At 44.4% G+C, this 23,487-nt stretch overlaps 1 protein-coding gene across 2 annotated transcripts in view; it reads left to right on the top strand.

The window, feature by feature from the left end:
• The window catches only part of cdh13 (cadherin 13, H-cadherin (heart)), a 526,708-nt gene that overhangs the window by 380,156 nt on the left and 123,065 nt on the right, over nt 1–23,487 (top strand). For both annotated transcript variants that reach the window (XM_036954055.1, XM_036954048.1), the window contains one exon: nt 21,740–21,880. In XM_036954055.1, coding sequence (XP_036809950.1) covers nt 21,740–21,880 — 141 coding nt within the window. The remainder of the gene's footprint in view (nt 1–21,739; nt 21,881–23,487) is intronic.

Below are 23,487 nucleotides of genomic sequence, written 5' to 3'. Positions count from 1 at the left end.
TCTGTCTCTCTGTCTGTTGGTTTGCTATGACGTGTGTCTGTCTCTCTGTCTGTTGGTTTGTTATGACGTGTGTCTGTCTCTCTGTCTGTTGGTTTGTTATGACGTGTGTCTGTCTCTCTGTCTGTTGGTTTGTTATGACGTGTGTCTGTCTGTCAGCTTGTCTGTGTGTCTGTCTCTCTGTCTGTTGGTTTGTTATGACGTGTGTCTGTCTCTCTGTCTGTTGGTTTGTTATGACTTGTGTCTGTCTCTCTGTCTGTTGGTTTGCTATGACGTGTGTCTGTCTCTCTGTCTGTTGGTTTGCTATGACGTGTGTCTGTCTCTCTGTCTGTTGGTTTGCTATGACGTGTGTCTGTCTCTCTGTCTGTTGGTTTGTTATGACGTGTGTCTGTCTCTCTGTCTGTTGGTTTGCTATGACGTGTGTCTGTCTCTCTGTCTGTTGGTTTGTTATGACGTGTGTCTGTCTCTCTGTCTGTTGGTTTGTTATGACGTGTGTCTGTCTCTCTGTCTGTTGGTTTGCTATGACGTGTGTCTGTCTCTCTGTCTGTTGGTTTGTTATGACGTGTGTCTGTCTCTCTGTCTGTTGGTTTGCTATGACGTGTGTCTGTCTCTCTGTCTGTTGGTTTGCTATGACGTGTGTCTGTCTCTCTGTCTGTTGGTTTGTTATGACGTGTGTCTGTCTCTCTGTCTGTTGGTTTTTTATGACGTGTGTCTGTCTCTCTGTCTGTTGGTTTGTTATGACGTGTGTCTGTCTCTCTGTCTGTTGGTTTGTTATGACGTGTGTCTGTCTCTCTGTCTGTTGGTTTGTTATGACGTGTGTCTGTCTCTCTGTCTGTTGGTTTGTTATGACGTGTGTCTGTCTCTCTGTCTGTTGGTTTGCTATGACGTGTGTCTGTCTCTCTGTCTGTTGGTTTGTTATGACGTGTGTCTGTCTCTCTGTCTGTTGGTTTGTTATGACGTGTGTCTGTCTCTCTGTCTGTTGGTTTGTTATGACGTGTGTCTGTCTCTCTGTCTGTTGGTTTGCTATGACGTGTGTCTGTCTCTCTGTCTGTTGGTTTGTTATGACGTGTGTCTGTCTGTCAGCTTGTCTGTGTGTCTGTCTCTCTGTCTGTTGGTTTGTTATGACGTGTGTCTGTCTCTCTGTCTGTTGGTTTGCTATGACGTGTGTCTGTCTCTCTGTCTGTTGGTTTGTTATGACGTGTGTCTGTCTCTCTGTCTGTTGGTTTGTTATGACGTGTGTCTGTCTCTCTGTCTGTTGGTTTGTTATGACGTGTGTCTGTCTGTCAGCTTGTCTGTGTGTCTGTCTCTCTGTCTGTTGGTTTGTTATGACGTGTGTCTGTCTCTCTGTCTGTTGGTTTGTTATGACTTGTGTCTGTCTCTCTGTCTGTTGGTTTGCTATGACGTGTGTCTGTCTCTCTGTCTGTTGGTTTGCTATGACGTGTGTCTGTCTCTCTGTCTGTTGGTTTGCTATGACGTGTGTCTGTCTCTCTGTCTGTTGGTTTGTTATGACGTGTGTCTGTCTCTCTGTCTGTTGGTTTGCTATGACGTGTGTCTGTCTCTCTGTCTGTTGGTTTGTTATGACGTGTGTCTGTCTCTCTGTCTGTTGGTTTGTTATGACGTGTGTCTGTCTCTCTGTCTGTTGGTTTGCTATGACGTGTGTCTGTCTCTCTGTCTGTTGGTTTGTTATGACGTGTGTCTGTCTCTCTGTCTGTTGGTTTGCTATGACGTGTGTCTGTCTCTCTGTCTGTTGGTTTGCTATGACGTGTGTCTGTCTCTCTGTCTGTTGGTTTGTTATGACGTGTGTCTGTCTCTCTGTCTGTTGGTTTGTTATGACGTGTGTCTGTCTCTCAGTCTGTTGGTTTGTTATGACGTGTGTCTGTCTCTCTGTCTGTTGGTTTGTTATGACGTGTGTCTGTCTCTCTGTCTGTTGGTTTGTTATGACGTGTGTCTGTCTCTCTGTCTGTTGGTTTGTTATGACGTGTGTCTGTCTCTCTGTCTGTTGGTTTGCTATGACGTGTGTCTGTCTCTCTGTCTGTTGGTTTGTTATGACGTGTGTCTGTCTGTCGGCTTGTCTGTCTCTGTCTGTTTCTCAGGATGTATGTCTGCATCACTCTCTGTCATACAGTATTTCAAAAGTGTATGTGCTGTAATTCTTGTCAGTTTGTGATTTTGTGTTCAACCCTTTATAGTAATAGCATGTGTATAGCCTGTGAATTAGTTGTGTGTGAGTATCACACTGTTGAGTAGCAGCAGATGAGCAGACAAACAGAGAGCTTTCAGCGTCATTGACTGTTTCATTAGTCTCTCGGGGAGGGGGGGGGGGGCTTATCCCTCATATCACCCCCTGCCACGCTGACACCCAGCTGGGCCTGGCCGGCATCAACGCTACACTGAAATGAGAATGCATATACTGTAGAGGACACAAGTGGGCTGAACACGACAGTTCCCTGCTCTACCTACCTAGCATCCTCACCTCAACTCGCCATCCACACCGACAGCAGTGTGTTAACTTTGGTGTAGTTATGAAATACTTTTTTAGCCGGGTTAATGATTGTCACGCCGCAGAATATTTGTCTGTGTTCCACTTTAGAAGAACTTAATATTTTCCCAGAAATGTGCATGTGTTTATGTGGGGAAATTGAGTGGAGTGGTGTGTGAGAGCCACATTACCATGTGGTGCCTCATTAAATATTCACTCATCAAGGGGCCTTTTTTAGTTGGTTTCCTTTCGCAGAAGTACAAATCGTTGGTAATCAGCCGTGGTGACATTTTCCAGCAATTATGCCCATGCCATCTACGCTTCCTAAGGAGTTGAGACAAATCACTCCATTTGCCTCTGCCACCATGACAAGATGTTAACACCTTCCTTCCCAGGATAGAAAGTGAGTGAGAAGGAGAGAGGGGGGGGGGGGGGGGGGGGGAAGAGGGGGAGAGAGCGGGAAAGAAGGGGAGAGAGAGGGATAGAGGTGGAAAGAGACAGGGAGACAGGGAAAGGACAGAGAGAGAGAGAGAGAAAGAAGGAAAGACAGAGTGAGGAAGAAAGAAAGAAAGAAAGAAAGAAAGAAAGAAAGAAAGAAAGAAAGAAAGAAAGAAAGAAAGAAAGAAAGAAAGAAAGAAAGAGAGCAGGAGAGGTTGACCCCATCTGTTGAAGAATCAAAGGCTTTAACTACAATCAAGGCCCTATTCTCCTCATCCACCCACTTCCCTCACCAGAAATGACTGAATACTAAACAACACACTGTGTGTGTCATCTGTGTAATAGTGAGTGTATATGTCCAGTGAGTCATAGACCGTCGTACATCCCTAAGCACATGTCTGTATGTTTGTATGTATGTAAGCTGTATGTATGAATGCAGTTTGCTTAGGGATGTACAACAGTCTATGACTCACTGGAACAAAGGCACAAATCCAGATCTGTCCTCTCCCTGCAGAGGGGATGGACTTGACAGATCACAGATGAGAGAGAAATGTGTCTGTCTTATCCTAAAGTATCCCAGATCGTATAGGCTGCTCTGTGTCTGAACACTTAGAAGTGTCCCAACTCCTATAGGCTGCTCTGTGTCTGAACACTTAGAAGTGTCCCAACTCCTATATGCTGCTCTGTGTCTGAACACTTAGAAGTGTCCCAACTCCTATATGCTGCTCTGTGTCTGAACACTTAGAAGTGTCCCAGCTCATGTAGACCGCTACTCTGACTGTGTGTGAACAGCTGGAAGGCTCCTGTCTGTTTACTGCCTCCTGGGGGAGGCATGAGAGAAGCTCCAGCCTGTTTGTTCCTCTCACAGAGAAAGCAGCCCTCTCTGAAGAAGAGCCTGGAACAGATTTGATACGTCAGACAGACTTTAGCTCTCAATGTGTGGTCTTGGCTTCACATTTTCTCTCTTCTCTATGTTGATGGAGTTACAGCCAACACAGAGAGAGGAAAACAAATACATTTCTGCTTCTTCCTGGCCAGGTCTCCAAGACTTTGTTGCGCTTTCTCTCACTCCTGCAGCAAGATAGTGTGTAGCTTACAGCTGTGAGTGGCGGTAAAGAATATTACCCTTCTATTCTTGCCCATAGGCAGTGTTAGTTTGACCATTACCATGGCAGTGGAATTAAGGTCATTGCTCTGATTATTTAAGCAGCCTCTGGCTTATGGTCATGAACGTTGATTTAATATCCTGTTCTACACGTTTATGGCTGTACTAATGATCATGATTATTAAAGCAGCACACAAGTTATAGTCACCATTCCTAATGTGCTAGCACCCTCTGGCCCCCTTCAACAGCTGAGCTATAATTGTGACTCTTCCCTCCTTCTCCACTCTTTATCTTCAGTCAAAAGTATATCATCTATCACAGATACATAGTCACACACACACACACACACACACACACGGAATGAGACAGCAACAACACACACACACACACATGCTTGAACACCCACTCTGCCAATCCCCATAGCATCTCTATAATGTTGTCCCAGGTCCGCATGGTAAATGGGGGATGTGTGAGAGGACAGGGGGGTTGAGACAGGGGCTTTGCCAGTGCTCAGTGTCGCTGTGTGAAACCAGGTGAGCAGACACTGATACCACATAAAGGCTAATACCTGCAAAGCCAGACCTGTCTACCACGGCTAGCAAAATTTGAACCTTGCTAAGCTCCTTTCCTCACACACACATGCGCACACACATGTACGCACAAGCATGCACAGACACACTGACACACACACATGGAAGGACACAAACACACTATCAGCAGTGGATAAAGATGGTGCATTTCACTGCTCCGTTACTGTGACAATTGTCTCACGAGAAGGGAAGAAGACACAGACAAACAAACATGTGTTTACAAGCATTTTGCTACACCCGCAATAACATCTGCTAAACGCGTGTATGTGACAAATAAAATTAGATTTGATTTGAAACAAACAGGGAACCTCTAACGTCGGATGCTGCAGTACGATGTCATCCACTCCAGAGGCTGATACGTGATGTGCCATTAATGTGTTGTGTCGTTGACGTGACATGTGGCAGTCCCTTGCTGCGTGACTGCTGCTCTGAGGGAGCTCTGAGGGAGCTCTGAGGGAGCTCTGGGGGAGCTCTTGGGGAGCTCTGTGCTCGGCAGGGTTTGTTTTCTAACTGAGTGAATGAACTTGGGGAAGGTGTCTCCCACACATGGTTTCCCTCTACCAGCTCCAGCTTCTGAGAACCAGGCCAATAACTCTAGTTCCACCACTCCCCAACAGGATTTTTTACTTTAGTTTATTTAGTAAATATTTTATGAACTCTATTTTCTTAAAACTGCATTGTTGTTTAAGGGCTTGTAAGTTAGAATTCCACGGTAAGATCTGTTGTATTCTGCGCATGTGACAATTTAAAATGGATTTGATTAGACACGAACACCACTGAGATCCTCAAAAGATTTAGAGCACAATACATAGAAGAAAAACAACTCAGGCCTCTCTTTTTTGAGGCTGGCTGGTAGGCTGTTTGTGAGTCAACTTGTCTATAATTAGATGCATGCAGCTTCTCTTCAGTCGTTAAATGTTGCCCTAGAAGACTAAATAAACCCTTGCTCAACTGAACAATGTCATAGATCGATAGAATGAATGCTTCAATCTAGTTTACATCGGTAAAATTTTCGCTGTCATCTTTCGCAGAGAAAAGTTGTTTAGGGACTGGGGAGAACGCAAAAAAACAACAGGAAAGGTTTTCTGTGCAAAATGTCCAAATGACATCAGTTTGACCGGTTGTAAGGGAAAAGAAAGCTGTAAAAATGACAAAAATAATTTCTGATAAGATTTCAGTTGGCTTCGATGCATGTGGTTGAAATAGAAAAAAAATACATTTAGTGGACAGTCTGATCCAGAGAGATTTATAGTAGCAATTAGGGTTAAATGCCTTGCTCAAGGGCACATCGACAGTTTTTCCCCTTGTGGGCTCGGGGTTTCAAACCGGCCACCTCAGTTACTGGCCCAATGCTCTTACCCCCTTTTTATTAGGAAGACAGCACCTCTACAGATGGTACAGTGCCTTGCGAAAGTATTCGGCCCCCTTGAACTTTGCGACCTTTTGCCACATTTCAGGCTTCAGGCTTTCAGGCTTTAACAAATCAAAAACTGAAAAATTGGGCGTGCAAAATGATTCAGCCCCCTTAAGTTAATACTTTGTAGCGCCACCTTTTGCTGCGATTACAGCTGTAAGTCGCTTGGGGTATGTCTCTATCAGTTTTGCACATCGAGAGACTGACATTTTTTCCCATTCCTCCTTGCAAAACAGCTCGAGCTCAGTGAGGTTGGATGGAGAGCATTTGTGAACAGCAGTTTTCAGTTCTTTCCACAGATTATCGATTGGATTCAGGTCTGGACTTTGACTTGGCCATTCTAACACCTGGATATGTTTATTTTTGAACCATTCCATTGTAGATTTTGCTTTATGTTTTGGATCATTGTCTTGTTGGAAGACAAATCTCCATCCCAGTCTCAGGTCTTTTGCAGACTCCATCAGGTTTTCTTCCAGAATGGTCCTGTATTTGGCTCCATCCATCTTCCCATCAATTTTAACCATCTTCCCTGTCCCTGCTGAAGAAAAGCAGGCCCAAACCATGATGCTGCCACCACCATGTTTGACAGTGGGGATGGTGTGTTCAGCTGTGTTGCTTTTACGCCAAACATAACGTTTTGCATTGTTGCCAAAAAGTTCAATTTTGGTTTCATCTGACCAGAGCACCTTCTTCCACATGTTTGGTGTGTCTCCCAGGTGGCTTGTGGCAAACTTTAAACGACACTTTTTATGGATATCTTTAAGAAATGGCTTTCTTCTTGCCACTCTTCCATAAAGGCCAGATTTGTGCAATATACGACTGATTGTTGTCCTATGGACAGAGTCTCCCACCTCAGCTGTAGATCTCTGCAGTTCATCAAGAGTGATCATGGGCCTCTTGGCTGCATCTCTGATCAGTCTTCTCCTTGTATGAGCTGAAAGTTTAGAGGGACGGCCAGGTCTTGGTAGATTTGCAGTGGTCTGATACTCCTTCCATTTCAATATTATCGCTTGCACAGTGCTCCTTGGGATGTTTAAAGCTTGGGAAATCTTTTTGTATCCAAATCCGGCTTTAAACTTCTTCACAACAGTATCTCGGACCTGCCTGGTGTGTTCCTTGTTCTTCATGATGCTCTCTGCGCTGTTAACGGACCTCTGAGACTATCACAGTGCAGGTTCATTTATACGGAGACTTGATTACACACAGGTGGATTGTATTTATCATAATTAGTCATTTAGGTCAACATTGGATCATTCAGAGATCCTCACTGAACTTCTGGAGAGAGTTTGCTGCAGTGAAAGTAAAGAGGCTGAATAATTTCGCTCGCCCAATTTTTCAGTTTTTGATTTGTTAAAAAAGTTTGAAATAACCAATAAATGTCGTTCCACTTCATGATTGTGTCCCACTTGTTGTTGATTCTTCACAAAAAAATACAGTTTTATATCTTTATGTTTGAAGCCTGAAATGTGGCAAAAGGTCGCAAAGTTCAAGGGGGTCGAATACTTTCACAAGGCACTGTATCTAACTGAGCTGTTATGGAGAGTGAATGAGGACCCAAAAGCGAACTAACTTAAACAGAGCTTCTTTAATAACCAAACATAGGTAGGCTCAGATAGACCGGCAGATTCCGACAGGACAGGACAAGGTTACAGCAAACATGACGATAGTCTGGCTCAGGCATGAAACACAAACAAGAATCCGACAAGGACAGGAACAGAAACAGAGAGAGATATAGGGACCTAATCAGAGGGAAAAAGGGAACAGGTGGGAAACGGGGTGAATGGGTAGTTAGAGGAGACAAGGAACAGCTGGGAGAAAGCGGGGGAGAAAAGGTAACCTAACAACGACCAGCAGAGGGAGACAGGGTGAAGGGAAAGGACAGAGACAAGACACAACATGACATGAGCAGTGCTTTCTCTCAAGGTGCAGAAATAAATCAATCATATTTCTCCACTCCTGTTCCCAAGTCAAAATTGTGCCTAGATTTGGTGTATAATTTTCCTGCAAGAAAGGCTACATTCTGCAGGAGTTATTATTAAGGCTATGTGAGAGGTTATAGACCTACAGTCAGTGTCCAGATTTCAGTTTCCATTTAAACCATCTAACAGTAGGCTATAGTTCTGTCGAATTTGTACAGCGCCTCACAATCATCACACATTGCACTGCTATCATCTTCTTTTACCACTTCACCAAATCTTTCCCAAACATTACTTTTCTAGCCCTCCCTTCTCTTTATTTTCAACTTTCCTTTCGCAGTTTTTGTGGATTGAAGTGAACTTTAACTGCCCGTTCCCAAAACCATTATTTGTCAATTGGCTGTGTAGGCTAATTGGCACGTATACAGTTAAGCCCTAAACATTCCCAAACCAGAAACCGTGGATTGATGGCAGCATTCACACGAAACTGAAAGTGCGAACCACTGCTTTTAATCTGGGCAAGGTGACCGGAAACATGACCGAATACAAACAGTGTAGTTATTCCCTCCGCAAGGCAATCAAACAAGCTAAGCATCAGTATAGAGACAAAGTAGAGTCGCAATTCAACAGATCAGACACAACAGGTATGTGGCAGGGTCTACAGTCAATCACGGATTACAAAAAGAAAACCAGCCCCGTCGCGGACCAGGATGTCTTGCTCCCAGACAGACGAAATAACTTTTTTGCTCGCTTTGAGGACAATAGAGTGCCACTGACACGGCCCGCTACCAAAACCTGCGGACTCTCCTTCACTGCAGCCGACGTGAGTAAAACATTTAAACGTGTTAACCCTCGCAAGGCTGCAGGCCCAGACGGCATTCCCAGCTGCGTCCTCAGAGCATGCACAGACCAGCTGGCTGGTATGTTTACGGACATATTCAATCAATCTTTATCCCAGTCTCCTGTTCCCACATGCTTCAAGAGGGCCACCATTGTTCCTGTTCCCAAGAAAGCTAAGGTTACTGAGCTAAACGACTACCGCCCCGTAGCGCTCACTTCCGTCATCATGAAGTGCTTTGAGAGACTAGTCAAGGACCATATCACCTCCACCCTACCTGACACCCTAGACCCACTCCAATTTGCTTACCGCAGCAATAGGTCCACAGACGACGCAATCGCAACCACACTGCCCTAACCCATCTGGACAAGAGGAATACCTATGTGAGAATGCTGTTCATCGACTACAGCTCAGCATTTAACACCTGGGTCTCGACCCCGCCCGGTACTGGACTTCCTGACGGGCCGCCCCCAGGTGGTGAGGGTAGGTAACAACATCTCCACTCCGCTAATCCTCAACACTGGGGCCCCACAAGGGTGCGTTCTGAGCCCTCTCCTGTACATCCTGTTCACCCACGACTGCGTGGCCATGCACGCCTCCAACTCAATCATCAAGTTTGCGGACGACACTACAGTGGTAGGCTTGATTACCAACAACGACAAGATGGCCTACAGGGAGGAGGTGAGGACCCTCGGAGTGTGGTATCAGGAAAATAACCTCACACTCAACGTCAATGTTGCCAGCAAGGAGATGATTGTGGACTTCAGGAAACAGCAGATGGAGCACCCCCCTATCCACATCGACGGGACAGTAGTGGAGAGGGTAGTAAGTTAAGTTCCTCGGCGTACACATCACGGACAAACTGAATTGATTCACCCACACAGACAGTGTTGTGAAGAAGGCGCAGCAGCGCACTCACAAACTTCTACAAATGCACAATCGAGAGCATCCTGTCAGGCTGTATAACCGCCTGGTACGGCAACTGCTCTACCCACAACCGTAAGGCTCTCCAGAGGGTAGTGAGGTCTGCACAACGCATCACCGGGACACCTACACCACCTGATATCACAGGAAGGCCATAAAGATCATCAAGGACAACAACCACCCGAGCCACTGCCTGTTCACCCCGCTATCATCCAGAAGGCGAGGTCAGTACAGGTGCATCAAAGCAGGGACCGAGAGACTGAAAAACAGCTTCTATCTCAAGGCCATCAGACTGTTCAACAGTCACCACTAACATTGAGTGGCTGCTGCCAACAAACTGACTCAACTCCAGCCACTTTAATAATGGAAATTTATGTAAAAAATGTATCACTAGCCACTTTAAACAATGCCACTTAATATAATGTTTACATACCCTATATTACTCATCTCATATGTACAGTGGGGAGAACAAGTATTTGATACACTGCCGATTTTGCAGATTTTCCTACTTACAAAGCATATAGAGGTCTGTAATTTTTATCATAGGTATACTTCAACCGTGAGAGACGGAATCTGAAACAAAAATCCAGAAAATCACATTGTATGATTTTTAAGTAATTAATTTGCATTTTATTGCATGACATAAGTATTTGATACATCAGAAAAGCAGAACTTAATATTTGGTACAGAAACCTTTGTTTGCAATTACAGAGGTCATACGTTTCCTGTAGTTCTTGACCAGGTTTGCACACACTGCAGCAGGGATTTTGGCCCACTCTGCCATACAGACCTTCTCCAGATCCTTCAGGTTTCGGGGCTGTCGCTGGGCAATACGAACTTTCAGCTCCCTCCAAAGATTTTCTATTGGGTTCAGGTCTAGAGACTGGCTAGGCCACTCTAGGACCTTGAGATGCTTCTTACGGAGCCACTCCTTAGTTGCCCTGGCTGTGTGGTTCGGGTCGTTGTCATGCTGGAAGACCCAGCCATGACCCATCTTCAATGCTCTTACTGAGGGAAGGAGGTTGTTGGCCAAGATCTTGCGATACATGGCCCCATCCATCCTCCCCTCAATACGGTGCAGTCGTCCTGTCCCCTTCGCAGAAAAGCATCCCCAAAGAATGATGTTTCCACCTCCATGCTTCCCGGTCGGGATGGTAGGACCTCTACATGCTTTGTAAGTCGGAAAACCTGCAAAATCGGCAGTTTATCAAATACTTGTTCTCCCCACTGTATATGTATATACTGTACTCTATATCATCTACTGCATCTTTATGTAATACATGTATCACTAGCCACTTTAAACTATGCCACTTTGTTTACATACCCTACATTACTCATCTCATATGTATATACTGTACTCGATACCATCTACTGCATCTTGCCAATGCCGTTCTGTACCATCACTCATTCATATATCTTTATGTACATATTCTTTATCCCTTTACACTTGTGTGTATAAGGTAGTAGTTGTGGAATTGTTAGGTTAGATTTCTCGTTGGTTATTACTGCATTGTCGGAACTAGAAGCACAAGCATTTCGCTACACTCGCATTAACATCTGCTAACCATGTGTATGTGACAAATAACATTTGATTTGATTTTATTTAAAGTTTAGGCTTGCTAACTAATACAAGATAGCCTAAAATAATGGAAGAAAAACTTTTTTTAAAAGCCTATATAAATTGCACATAATTATACATTTATAGATTTTTTAAGGTATTGTTTCTCTTTATTAAACCCGCCCTCCACCCACCCGACCTTCAGCTACACAATATTTTGTGACCCTAAACCCGTCTGCCCCGCGGATTCCGAGTCAACCCGCTCATGTAGACGGCCTGGCTTCTCCTTGGTTACTACCAGAAAAGTCTGTCATCAGAAAGCCTCACCATGCTATTGACTCTCTCATAGACGGGTTGGCTGACAACGTCACAGAAATGATGTGCGCATCGATGTGGCCGGAAGATGTGCATTGTTATGAGTCTGAATTGTCAGATAGCTAACAACAATGACACAAAGCTGTCATGGGGGGAATTGTAGGTGGTTCGTTTCAGCTCGTTGGATCTTGTTATTGATACCATGTCTTGTTTTGAGGGGTTTCGACAGATGTCAAGTGTATACAAAAATTCACTAGCTAGCTAATCAGCAACTGTAACCACGTATTTATGTTTTCAATAAACATTTGGAGACAAAATATAGTTAACATGTTGTCAACACTGTAATCCAACCATGTCTCTTTTGCCCTATACATATCGGTTTTGTTGTTAAACTACCAACCTGTCTATAGGCATGTTCTACTACAAGGCTCCATGCCAGCTTCAGGGCAAGGGATCAAAGGAAATTATTCCTTCAGCTGATTAATGAATCCTAATTGGTGGTTGAGAAGGAGTTGTTGGACCCCAAGACTCTGCTGTATGTCCCCTCCACCTCCGCTCCCTGGCGAGCAACGCCCCTGTTTGATCTGCACTAATCTAATTAACACTTAAACAGGAACACCTGTGCTCTTCACTCGAAGTGCCACCTCCCAGATGGGCCTTTGATGGCTGTGATGGTGGAGGGAGAGCCGGCGGCGAGGGAGGAGAGCTGTTACTCTATCTCTCTCTCTTAACAGGGGCAAGCGTAGCCTAATGGGGCCTATTTCAGTCCCCAATATGTCTGTAACTGGTGGGTAATTGACAGCGATTAGGCTGTGGTCTGATGATGCACCTGATTAGATTACTGTAGGTATTTTTCTGCTCGGTTTCACCGCACCCCTTAAACCAAACCTTGACCCCTATTAGCCCCACACTCATCAGGAAGAGCTGGGGGACACCAGCATCACCAAGCTTATCATCAGCATCTAATTGGGCTGATGAGTCACGATAAATATGGTCAATGCCGCTATGTAATTCCCTGATCAATGTGAAGGAGAGTGCATGTGCCTGTGTGGGTGTGTGCATATGTCTATTCATATGAGGAGGATTAAGAGTGCTTCCATTATACATTTCTACGTGTTTCCAGGAAAATGCACTTTATGCGCCTGTAGATATTCTTCAGTTTTCATTGTTTCTGATTGCTCGCCTCTTCAATAGCTAGCTTTCCAAAACGTTAATTAAAGAGGAATAAACTGATTCTTGCTTTATCCTTCAATCTCTTATCAAGTCCGGATTTCCTAGGAGTCTTTCAAGCTGGTGATTTTGAAGCGTGTGCATCCTACAGACTTATCCTTGAGAGCGCTGCTCAACTTTTGACAAATCAAGGCTTTGCATCAAATATTTGTTTTTCTAACAACCACATTCATCTGGCCACATTCATCATTTGACTCCCTTTTGAAATATCTGAACATCCTGCGGTTTACCATTAGCTGGTTAGCACTAGAAAACAGACTATTCCACTTGCTCTGGTGTGCCAAAGGGATGAATCATGTTATTAGCATGGCATATCCAGGGGAAAAAAACCTTAATCAATACTAGTCAAAGATCAGAGAGACTCAGGCAGGAAACGGAAATGGACAGAGAGGACAGAAGAGAGAAAATAAATGGAGTACCCTCTGTACTATATGTGCCTCTTGAATGACTTGCTGGAACATTGGGACTTGTTTCACCCTCTTAAGGGTTCAATGGCTCTCTTGTTGTGTGAGGTTTTCTGACGGAAGATCCTTTGATCTCACTGTCATCTTCTCCCACAGAGGGTTTTTAATTCGGAGTTACCAAGCACCACTTTTGCCAAAATAGCAAAGGTTTACATAGAGCATCTATTGTTACCTGCCGACTCATTCCCCTGATGATCCCCTAAATTGAAACGGTATGACATCATGGAGTGGTTTGGAGCCAAATCTGTGAAGCAGCAGTTGACCCATGGGGCCAATCATTCTGGCAGCATGCTGGCAGATTGTGTGCCTGTGGAATAAGAAAAGTGTCTTCTAAACAAGCCTCCTCCTTGGCAGTCGGGGCACCATGAGGTCTGATGGATATGTTTGGACCAAACCGACAGTCATGTTTGCTCGTCCTGAATCATTATGGTTGGTATATTTTTATATTGCTGTGTCAGAGCCTTAGTGCCTTAGTCATTGGGGCTGTTAGTTCTGCATTCCTCTTCATCTCTCAGACTAATTATCGTGTACCTCATGACTCATACATGCTATATAGCTATGTCTCTGCATGTTTAGTAGGCACTTCCTGAATCATTCCAAAGTTCCGGAACCACTTGGACATGAAGTGCGTTTACTTAATAGGCTGAAAGTAAGCCAGGAAAAACATCTCTGTGATTCTAAAGTGTCTCAAAATCTCTAGGTTCTCGTGATATGTTCATAAAATCATATTTAAGATTGCCACAATGTGTATGACCTCATCTGACAGACTCGATCCAGAACTGGTAGTTGTGTAACAACAGGATGCCAACTGAGTTTGTACGTAGAAGTTTATGATGGAAAACCTAGAGTAATATAATTTTCTCCATTTAACATTGTAGCATAAAAAAGTTGACTGAACAAAAACAAACAAAGTATTTCTCAATGACCTTGCAGAGAATTGGAAAAAGATGGGATAGACATGGGATCTAGTTCCATTGTAGAAAACATAAAGAAGTAGAGTGGACCTTGTGGTTCAGCTCGACAGCACTTCAATTTGTGCTTCTAGTGCGTCAACAACTACAATTCTTGTCCTTTTCAACTCAAAACATTATCAAATAGAATGTTTTCTTTATGTTTCATTATTGTATCGTAATTTCTTTTACCTCTCAAGTGCCCTGAAAAGAGCCATGTGATGTTGGCATGGCGAATAATCAAAAATATGTTGTGGTGCATGCTGGGTACTGGGAGCACACCTATACACTCCTGCCAGCTAGTTATGGCACATTTGACGTGGGCTGGTACTATGTATTTTTTTCAGACAGAGAGAGAGAGTTTTGTTATAGCTATGGACAGTCAGCTTTTGTTTTCAAAGGCCCCTCATTACGTTCAGGTAGTGTAGAGAGCCAAGTAAGCTCTCCTGGGTAAACAGAGAGGGGCTGCGATATCTCCTACCTGTCTCTCAGCCATCTCCGTTTTTTATAAAAACAATGCTGCCATGTTGCTATTGCTGGTATGGTATCAAGCCCTCTTCAAGGTTGTGAGAGCATTGTGTGTTACCTTCTAGTGTTCAGAGTGATGTGCCTGAGCTGGATCCCATGGTGTGATTCGCTCACTGCCTATCAGGCTGGCTCCCCTCTGAGCAGATCCAGATGGGGCTGGCTGGAGACTACAGTATATGCCATGATCTGATGAGCTGAGCTGTGAAATTGTGTACTGTATTGTCCATGAATGCCTCTCTGGGCCTGGCCCTGGGCCATTGGCAGTAACTTTGTTATAGATAAGGTTAAAATAAAGGTTGATTGAGAAAAACAAACTACTAATATGGTATAAGTAGTAACCAGAGATCTGGGTTTATTCTCAGATCAATGTTCTTATTCATATTCATATCAAGTCCAGAGAGTGAAAGAGCCTACAAGGAGAGTACCTACAAGGGTACAAAAACAGATTTTTAAACTTTTAGGTTCAGCGATTCAAACAAGGGACCTTTTGGTTACTAGCCCAATGCTCAAACCACTAGGCTACCTGCTGCCATGAATGCCAAGAGTTTTATATTTCTGTGGACGATGGCACAGTACTAGTAGAGGATGGAGTAACTGACAGGGATCATTTTTACTGCATCCTTCCTTCTCTTTCTCTCTCTCGCTCTCCATGCTGATCTACCAAAAGGACGGACAGTGAATGTGTTTTACAGTCTGACAGCGGTTTCATATCAGCAGCGATCAGCTGGCTAGATGGCATTATACATGTAATTTGTTTTACCCCTTTTTCTCCCCAATTTGTAGTTACAGTCTTGTCTCATCACTGCAACTCCCTTACGGACTAGGGAGAGGCGAAGGTCAAGAGGCGTGCATCCTCCGAAACACAACCCAACCAAACTGCTTCTTGACACAATGCCCGCTTAACCAGCCACACCAATGTGTCGGAGAAAATACCGTAAACCTGGCGACCGTGTACTACACCCAGCACGCCACAGGAGTCACTAGTGCAGGATGGGACCTGGACCTCCCTGCTGGCCAAACCCTCCCCTATCCCAGATGACGCTGGGCCAATTGTGCACCACCCCATGGGTCTCCCCATCGTGGCCAGCTGCAACAGAGCCTTGGACTTGGACTTGAACCCAGAATTTTTAGAGGCACAGCTAGTACTGCTATGCAGTGCCTTAGACCACTGCGCTACTCAGGATGATACATGTAATTTGGGGGGGGGGGTAATCAGAAGAATATGTCAGTGAAGATATCAGAAAGACTAGCAGAAAGGATGTACCCTGTTTTACGGAATACAACACAGAGAACGCTTGAGGGGTAGCTGACATTCAAAGAGATACAGTAGGCTGAAAAAGATGGAATCACAGAGGGAAAAGTAAATAAACAGACAGCATAGGGAATGGGATATGATTAAAGGAAAAGAGAAAGGTAAGAAAAAAGTCATATTCAAAAGCTTAGAACTTAGTTAAGCCAAGTTAGACTTTATTTGCTTAGACAGTGAGAAAGTCACTGGAAAAACATTACATTTTAACAATGGTATGAATTCCATGAAAGACAAGGAGAATAGGGAATAAAAGGAGAGGCGAAATAGTGTTGCTCTGTGAGACAGTGTCTTTAGGGATATTCATATGATTCCAGTTGGATTTTCTAAGCCTTTTGTGTCTGTCATTATGTTACTGGGCACTGAAAGGAGGACAGAAGAATACCTACAGGGTTGGCAAGGGGAGCCATCTTCTTTTGAAGGGCCTAGAGTGAACAAAAAGAGCTCTGGAAATGTAGTAATGGCATCACACCTATTCAAGAAGGTAATGTGGTATCTGAGACAGTGGATCACAACCCGTCTGTCTGACTCTGAGCTCCCATGTCTACCTCCTTTGTGATGAAGGAGACATTATTCCTGAAAGCTGTGGAATTATTTTAAGAGAAAATCAGATGACCACACGATGGGATTCATATTTCTAAAAACCTGTCATTTAATTTGATATGTTCCATTTCATTTAAGTTTTGTTCAGTCCCATGGCTGGCTGCTTTAACTGCAATGACCCATGTTATTCTTTATTTCTTTGAAAAAATATGATTGCTGCATTGACAGAGAACATGTCATCTCCACTTTAAAATAATCGCTGGCACACTGAGATTTCATTCGTGAAAGCTCTTTAAATCAAATCAAATGTGATTGGTCACATGCACATATTTAGCAGATGTTATTATGGGTGTAGCGAAATGCTTGTGTTCCTAGCTCCAACAGTGCAATGTCGGAGTGGCATTGACTAAAATACAGTCATTTTGGTAATCAGGCCTCTAACTGTTGTGTCATCTGCAAACTTGATGATTGAGTTGGAGGCTTGCGTGGCCACGCAGTCATGGGTGAACAGGGAGTACAGGAGAGGGCTGAGCACACACACTTGTGGGGCCCCTGTGTTGAGGATCAGCGAAGTGAAGGTGTTGCTTCCTACCTTCACCACCTGGTGGCAGCCCATCAGGAAGTCCAGGACCCAGTTGCACAGGGTGGGGTTCAGACCCATTTCCCCGAGCGTAATGATGAGTTTGGAGGGTACTATGTTGTTCATTGACTATAGCTTAGCATTCAACAACATTCTTACATAGGTATTCCTCTTGTCCAGATGGGATAGGGCAGTGTGCAGTGTGATGGCAATTGCATCGTCTGTGGATCTATTGGGACAGTAAGCAAATTTAAGTGGGTCTAGGGTGTCGTAAGGTGGAGGTGATATGATCCTTAACTAGCCTCTCAAAGCACTTCATGATGACAGAAGTGAGTGCTACGCGGCGATAGTCATTTAGTTCAGTTACCTTTGCTCTCTTGGGTAAAGGAACAATAGTGGACATCTTGAAGCAAGTGGGGACAGCAGACTGGGATAGGGAGAGATTGAATATGTTGGTAAACACTCCAGCCAGCTGGTCTGCGCATGCTCTGAGGACACGGCTAGGGATGCCGTCTTGGTTGGAAGCTTTGCGAGGGTTTACAATCTTTAATGTCTTACGTCGGCCACGGAGAAGGAGAGCCCATAGTCCTTGGTAGTGGGACACCTCGGTGGCACTGTGTTATCCTCAAAGCAGGTGAAGAAGGTGTTTAACTTGTCCGGAAGAAAGTTGTCGGTCTCCGTTACCGGGCTGGTTTTCCCTTTGTAATCCGTGATTGTCTGTAGACCCTGCGTCTTGAGTCTGAGCCGTTGAATTGCGATTCCACTTTCTGTGCTGACATTTTCCCTGTTTGATTGACTTTCGTCCTCCTCTTCTGAGGAGGAGTAGCGAGAAGGATCGGAGGACCAATTTGCAGCGTTGTAAGTCTTCATTATGTAATATTTAATGAATCAAACTTAACACTGAAATACAAAAAACAATAACGGGAACGAACGAAAACCGAAACAGTCCTGTCTGGCGACATACACAAAGACAGAAAATAAACACCCACAAACACAGGTGGAAAAAGGCTACCTAAGTATGATTCTCAATCAGAGACAACTAATGACACCTGCCTCTGATTGAGAACCATACTAGGACGAACACAGAAACCAACATAGAAAAACAAACAGACTGCCCACCCCAACTCACGCCCTAACCATACTAAAATAAAGACAAAACAAAGGAGCTAAGGTCAGAACGTGACAGAATGACTACACTGTTTGAATTCGGCCATATTCCTAATCACCTAGCCATGGTTATAATGCAGTGGTTCGCGCTTTCAGTTTTGCGCAAATGCTGCCATCTATCCACGGTTTCTACTTTGGGTAGGTTTTAATAGTCTCAGAGGGTACAAAATCTCCTATACACTTTCTGATGAACTCAGTCACCGTAACAGTGTATTCGTCAATGTAAGCACATTTCAAGACATAACCGTATATTTCACTGACCCTCTTATCATAGAAAGTGTCCCAAGTTAGTGAAGTATTTCCAGAGATCTCTAATAGCGTAAACTTGAGAGACACTGGTCATTAAGAAGTTGTCACGCCACTTTAGGACTCAGTCAGATGAAGTGTCTCTGAGCCCACTTTTCCAGGTGGAGGATGTATGGAGCGGGGTTTTTTCTCCACTCACAGGTCTGTGGAAGACCATCTGTTCATGAGGGTTTGATATATCCTCAGCAGTCTGTCACAGACACTTCTGTCACCTACTATCTGCGAGGTGAACACCTCCTGTTCTGCTGCCTCCTGTGTACATACTGTGCGTCTGAAATGGAACCCTATTCCCTATAGTGCACTACTTTTGACCAAGGCCTGCATAGGGCTCTGGTCAAAAACAGTGCACTAAATAGGAAATAGCATGCCATTTCAGATGCAGCCATACAGTACACCCACCCTGGGTGGACAGAACAGAAACCAGGGAGGAGTCTGAGGCAGACAGGGACACCAGTACAACAGCTTTTTGTTTATTAGAGAGGGATGAAGATTTATGTCTGGCACTGGGTAGAGCGTTGGGCGTGGGAGTGAAAGAGCGGAGTAGAGGAGGAGAGTGGTTAAGTGGGTGGGTCAAAGGAGCCTAGATTTACTGCAGATTGATGTGAAGAGTCTCCTGCTGTGTTTACAAGCTGCCTCCCTGGTATTGCGAGGAGAGAACACTCTGTGGAGAACACACCATGGAGAACACTCTGTGTGTGGAGAAGACTCTGTGGAGAACACACAGTGGAGAACACTCCGTGGAGAACACTGTGTGTGGAGAAGACTGTGGAGAACACACAGTGGAGAACACACAGTGGAGAACACAATGTGGAGAACATACAGGGACTTGTAATAAGATACAATAATAGGACAGTTCCTGTTGCATCATACATGGGAGAGCTCAGTGTTTGTACTGTATATCACATCATAATCACGGCTAGAGGAGTGGACTCCACAATATATAAATATGGGTTGCACTGTACTGTATTCTCTAACGTTACAGTGCTGTAAGAGTGCCACAGTCAACTACTTTGTCTGATTATAGGATGCTGTAATAAAGCAGCTTATGTTTCACCATAATAGAGAAACATGTGTTTCATATACTGTATAACTATACATACCCAGTGGGGAACTTCCAGTAAGACTTTCTGTGCTGTTTCCAGTGTCTATGTTACACTATCACTCTATGTGTTGACATGATTATTAAAAAGCGCCTGAGGGGCATTGATCGTCTGGTGTCCCCCTGCCTGGGGTGTGAATGATCCCAGTGTTATCAGTGATGGGAGCAGCATACTGCCTCATCTCCTCTCCTCTCTGGGTCTCAAGGATACTGCCTGGCACCCCTGTGGAGAAGCCCTGTTTTAGGCTGTTACTCCCAGGCTATGTGAGAGATCTGTGAGGCGTGAAGAGGAAAATTGAGTTTTAAAAAGAGAGAGAGTGGAGACAAAGAGCTTAAAGGATGCAGGTGATATCACACTATTGTCCAGTGATGAGCCATTGCAATTGTGTGTGTGTGTGTGTGTGTGTGTGTGTGTGGTTCGCATAGAGCATCTCTAATGAGACCAGTGGAAAAGCAGAGACAGTAGAGGGGTTGGTCAGGGTTGGGGACGGGGGCGGGGCCGTCACACAAATGGCCAATTAGAGCTAGTATTAGTAGTTCCATTTCCCCATCTCATGACTCTCAATTTCATTACAGAATGAAAATGATTGGAATAGTATAGTGATGATGTCTTTGCTTTGAAACATTTCTGTGAATAGATTGTATAGCTTCATCTCATAGTGCCTTTTAGTGACTGATGTGCTGTGGTGTTCCGAGCTGGCAGGGAAGGGAGATGAAGATGGGAGGGTGTGGTGCATTGTGGGTAAGAGAGAGAGGAGATGCCGAGATGTGGGCTTCTGGAGTGTTTTAGTGAAACAGATGGATGACATATTAGTATTGTGATTCTGAAAATGATTAATACACTTTGCTTTGTAAAGTTGCAACCAAATAATCTATGCTGAATGCACAGCTTCGTATCCCAAATTGAACTGGACTTTTAACCTGCACCTCAATCACACGCCACTTCTCCAACTTATTCTAATGCCTGGCCAGCGTCTGTCCTCCAGGGTCCCTCCCAACTGCCTTCGCTCACCTTAGAATTACGTGGGGAAAGCCAAGCTCCAAAGAGTATCCATTTTCTTTTAATGTAGCTCATCACGAGGGTGGCAGGTAGCCGAGTGGTTAGAGCCAGTAACCGTTGGGCCAGTAACTGCAAGGTTGCTTGATTGAATCCCCGAGCTGACAAGGTAAAACTATGTTGTTCTGCCCTGAACAAGGCAGTCAACCCACTGTTCCTAGGTCGTCGTTGTAAATAGGAACTTCTTCTTAGCTGACTTGCCTAGTTAAATAGATTAAAGCTGGGAGTCTACAGAAAATGTCAAGAAAAATGTTAACGCTTTCATGTCTGCCAAGCATACAAACCTTAACTTAATGTCTTCTGAGTCATTGAAGGAGACACATTGAAACGACCCACCCCCCTGGCTATTTCTAAAAGTGTAAACATAAACTACTGTCTGTCATACTTCCATACATCTATTTACAATCATGTGTGCTGAAAGGTGTTCTGCACAGACTGTACATTGTTTCTGGTTTACACAAGTTTACACAAGACATGGATGCCTGACTTTGTCAAGAGATGATGTGGGTGTGTGTTGATTTCTATAATGTGATGCGCTTCGATTATAACAGACACTTCTGCTTAGTTCTATTTAAATGTATATTAGGAAAAGGTTGTCATGTTGGAGATGTACAGTCACCCACAGAGTACTGCACTACCACCCCCAGACAGGAAACCATACTAGCAACTCTACTTGGTTCTGAGTAGATCTATAATACGCTTGCTCTGAAATGAATCCACACCAACGTTACAATCATGGAGTCTCAACTACATCTTAATTGCTTTTTCTCAGTCAGTCAATAATTTGTTAGCATTTTGTACTCAGTGGATTCATTTGATCTCCCTCAACGAATCCTGTGCCTAATGATGATTGTGTTGTGTATAACCCCTGAAATGAATGGTTGATAATGACAGGCTTTATGACCCTGTGTGTATCTGTGTGTTTGTCCCTCCAGACGCTGCCCACCACGCAGTACGAGCTGGAGATCGTAGCCCAGGACATGAAGGGAAGAGACGTGGGACTGACAGGAACAGCCACGGCAACCATCACCATCACAGACAAGAACGACCACGCCCCAGAGTTCACCCACTCACTGGTGAGTACAAGCACCGCTGCCTGTTCCCCACACCCCTATTCCCTGTCCTCTGTCACTTGGCCCCTGTCCTCATTGTTGTCCAAAGGTGGATAAATGTCAAATAAACTCAGTGTAATGATGACCAGATGGAGTTGTCATACAGACTAGTGTGTATATTGAGTTATATAACAAAGTAAATAGTGAGGTCTTGAGATGGGACCACTGCTACCAGTTCTTATCATCCTCCCTTTCTAGTGCTCCTGTTCTGCAGGCAGGTTCACCAGTCCTTGTAGTCCTCCAGTCCCAGCAGAGACCATCACTCCTCAGTCAGATAGACAGACCTTGGAGAAAAACAGCCCCAGTCACATCTATCACTGTAATCGCAGACGCAGCTGGTGACGGGCGTGATTCACATACAGGTGATGGAGTAGGTTTCACACACATAAACACACACACATACCAGCAATCAACCAGTTATCCTCCCTGACCTCTGCTTTTCCATTTAAAATGATTGTGTTATAATTCTCGAAGCCTGCCCTAGGAAAGGCACAGTGCACATCAGTCGCTGGCCTGTGCGTGTGTGTTTGTGTGTGTGTGTGTGTGTGTGTGTGTGTGTGTGTGTGTGTGTGTTCACATGTAATGAACAACACATCACAGTAGTCAGGTGGTATGGGTGCACAAGGGAGATAAGGGAGTGTGTCTGTGAGTTTACGCTGCTATGATCATGGTGTTGGTTTCCTTTGTCAGTACAGCCTCAAGGCTCTAGTAGAAACCCTGTATAGCACCCGTAACCCAATACAATAGAGGACAGGCTAACCGAATGAACAACAAAGACAACATGAAAGTATGAAAAGGAATTAAAATAGTTTGGGGAGGGGCCTCGTCCCCGAGGGATGATCCTCTGAGCCAGATGCTGTGATGCCGGTAGCCCTATGCGGGGTAGCTGGCATCACAACTACTCCCCCATCTGTGAGAAAGAGGATCCGGTGATCAGCTGGTGGCGTTGGGGAAGTGAAGGGTCGGCTGTGAGCCTTTTGCTGTAAGACGCAATTGAGAAATATCAAAATAGATAATAAACTGAACTTCAATGGCTGTGCCTTTGCAAAGATAAAGACATTTCAACAGATAATGTTTTTTTTAGCGCAAACTGAACCATTTTATTGTCGAAAGTCATATCTTACAAATGTTCTATTAAATCTGTCCTGCAGAGTGTGCTGTCCTTTGGTCTGATATGCGTGTTCAGAAACATGCTTCAGTGCTTGATTTAATACGGCGGGAAGGATAATTGGTATAGATCAAGAATCAGCCTCCAACTTGTACACAAAACGCATCCTCCTAAAACCTGAAAGCCTTTTACAGGACACTACTCATCCTGGTGGGATAATAAAATTGATCTGAATCTGAGAGAAACGAGTCCTTCATTTAAGTACATCACAAGATGTATTCCCATTGGTCAGAAGAGAGCAGTTCTTAGTGAGCATGTAAAAAGAACATATAGGTAGAGTGGTAAAATACGCCCTACGTGGAGCCAACGTTGAAGAGAACAGCTATGAGTTAGCATGATCCTGATGTTAGCTCACCCTTTTGAAAATGAAAGCACCAGAGCACGCAATGCTTTCCGAATGAAT

The sequence above is a fragment of the Oncorhynchus mykiss genome, chromosome 2, assembly GCF_013265735.2.
Source record: "Oncorhynchus mykiss isolate Arlee chromosome 2, USDA_OmykA_1.1, whole genome shotgun sequence".
Taxonomy (NCBI): domain Eukaryota; kingdom Metazoa; phylum Chordata; class Actinopteri; order Salmoniformes; family Salmonidae; genus Oncorhynchus; species Oncorhynchus mykiss.
Note: the sequence above shows the minus strand (reverse complement) of the source record. Positions and strands in the feature narration are given on the sequence as shown.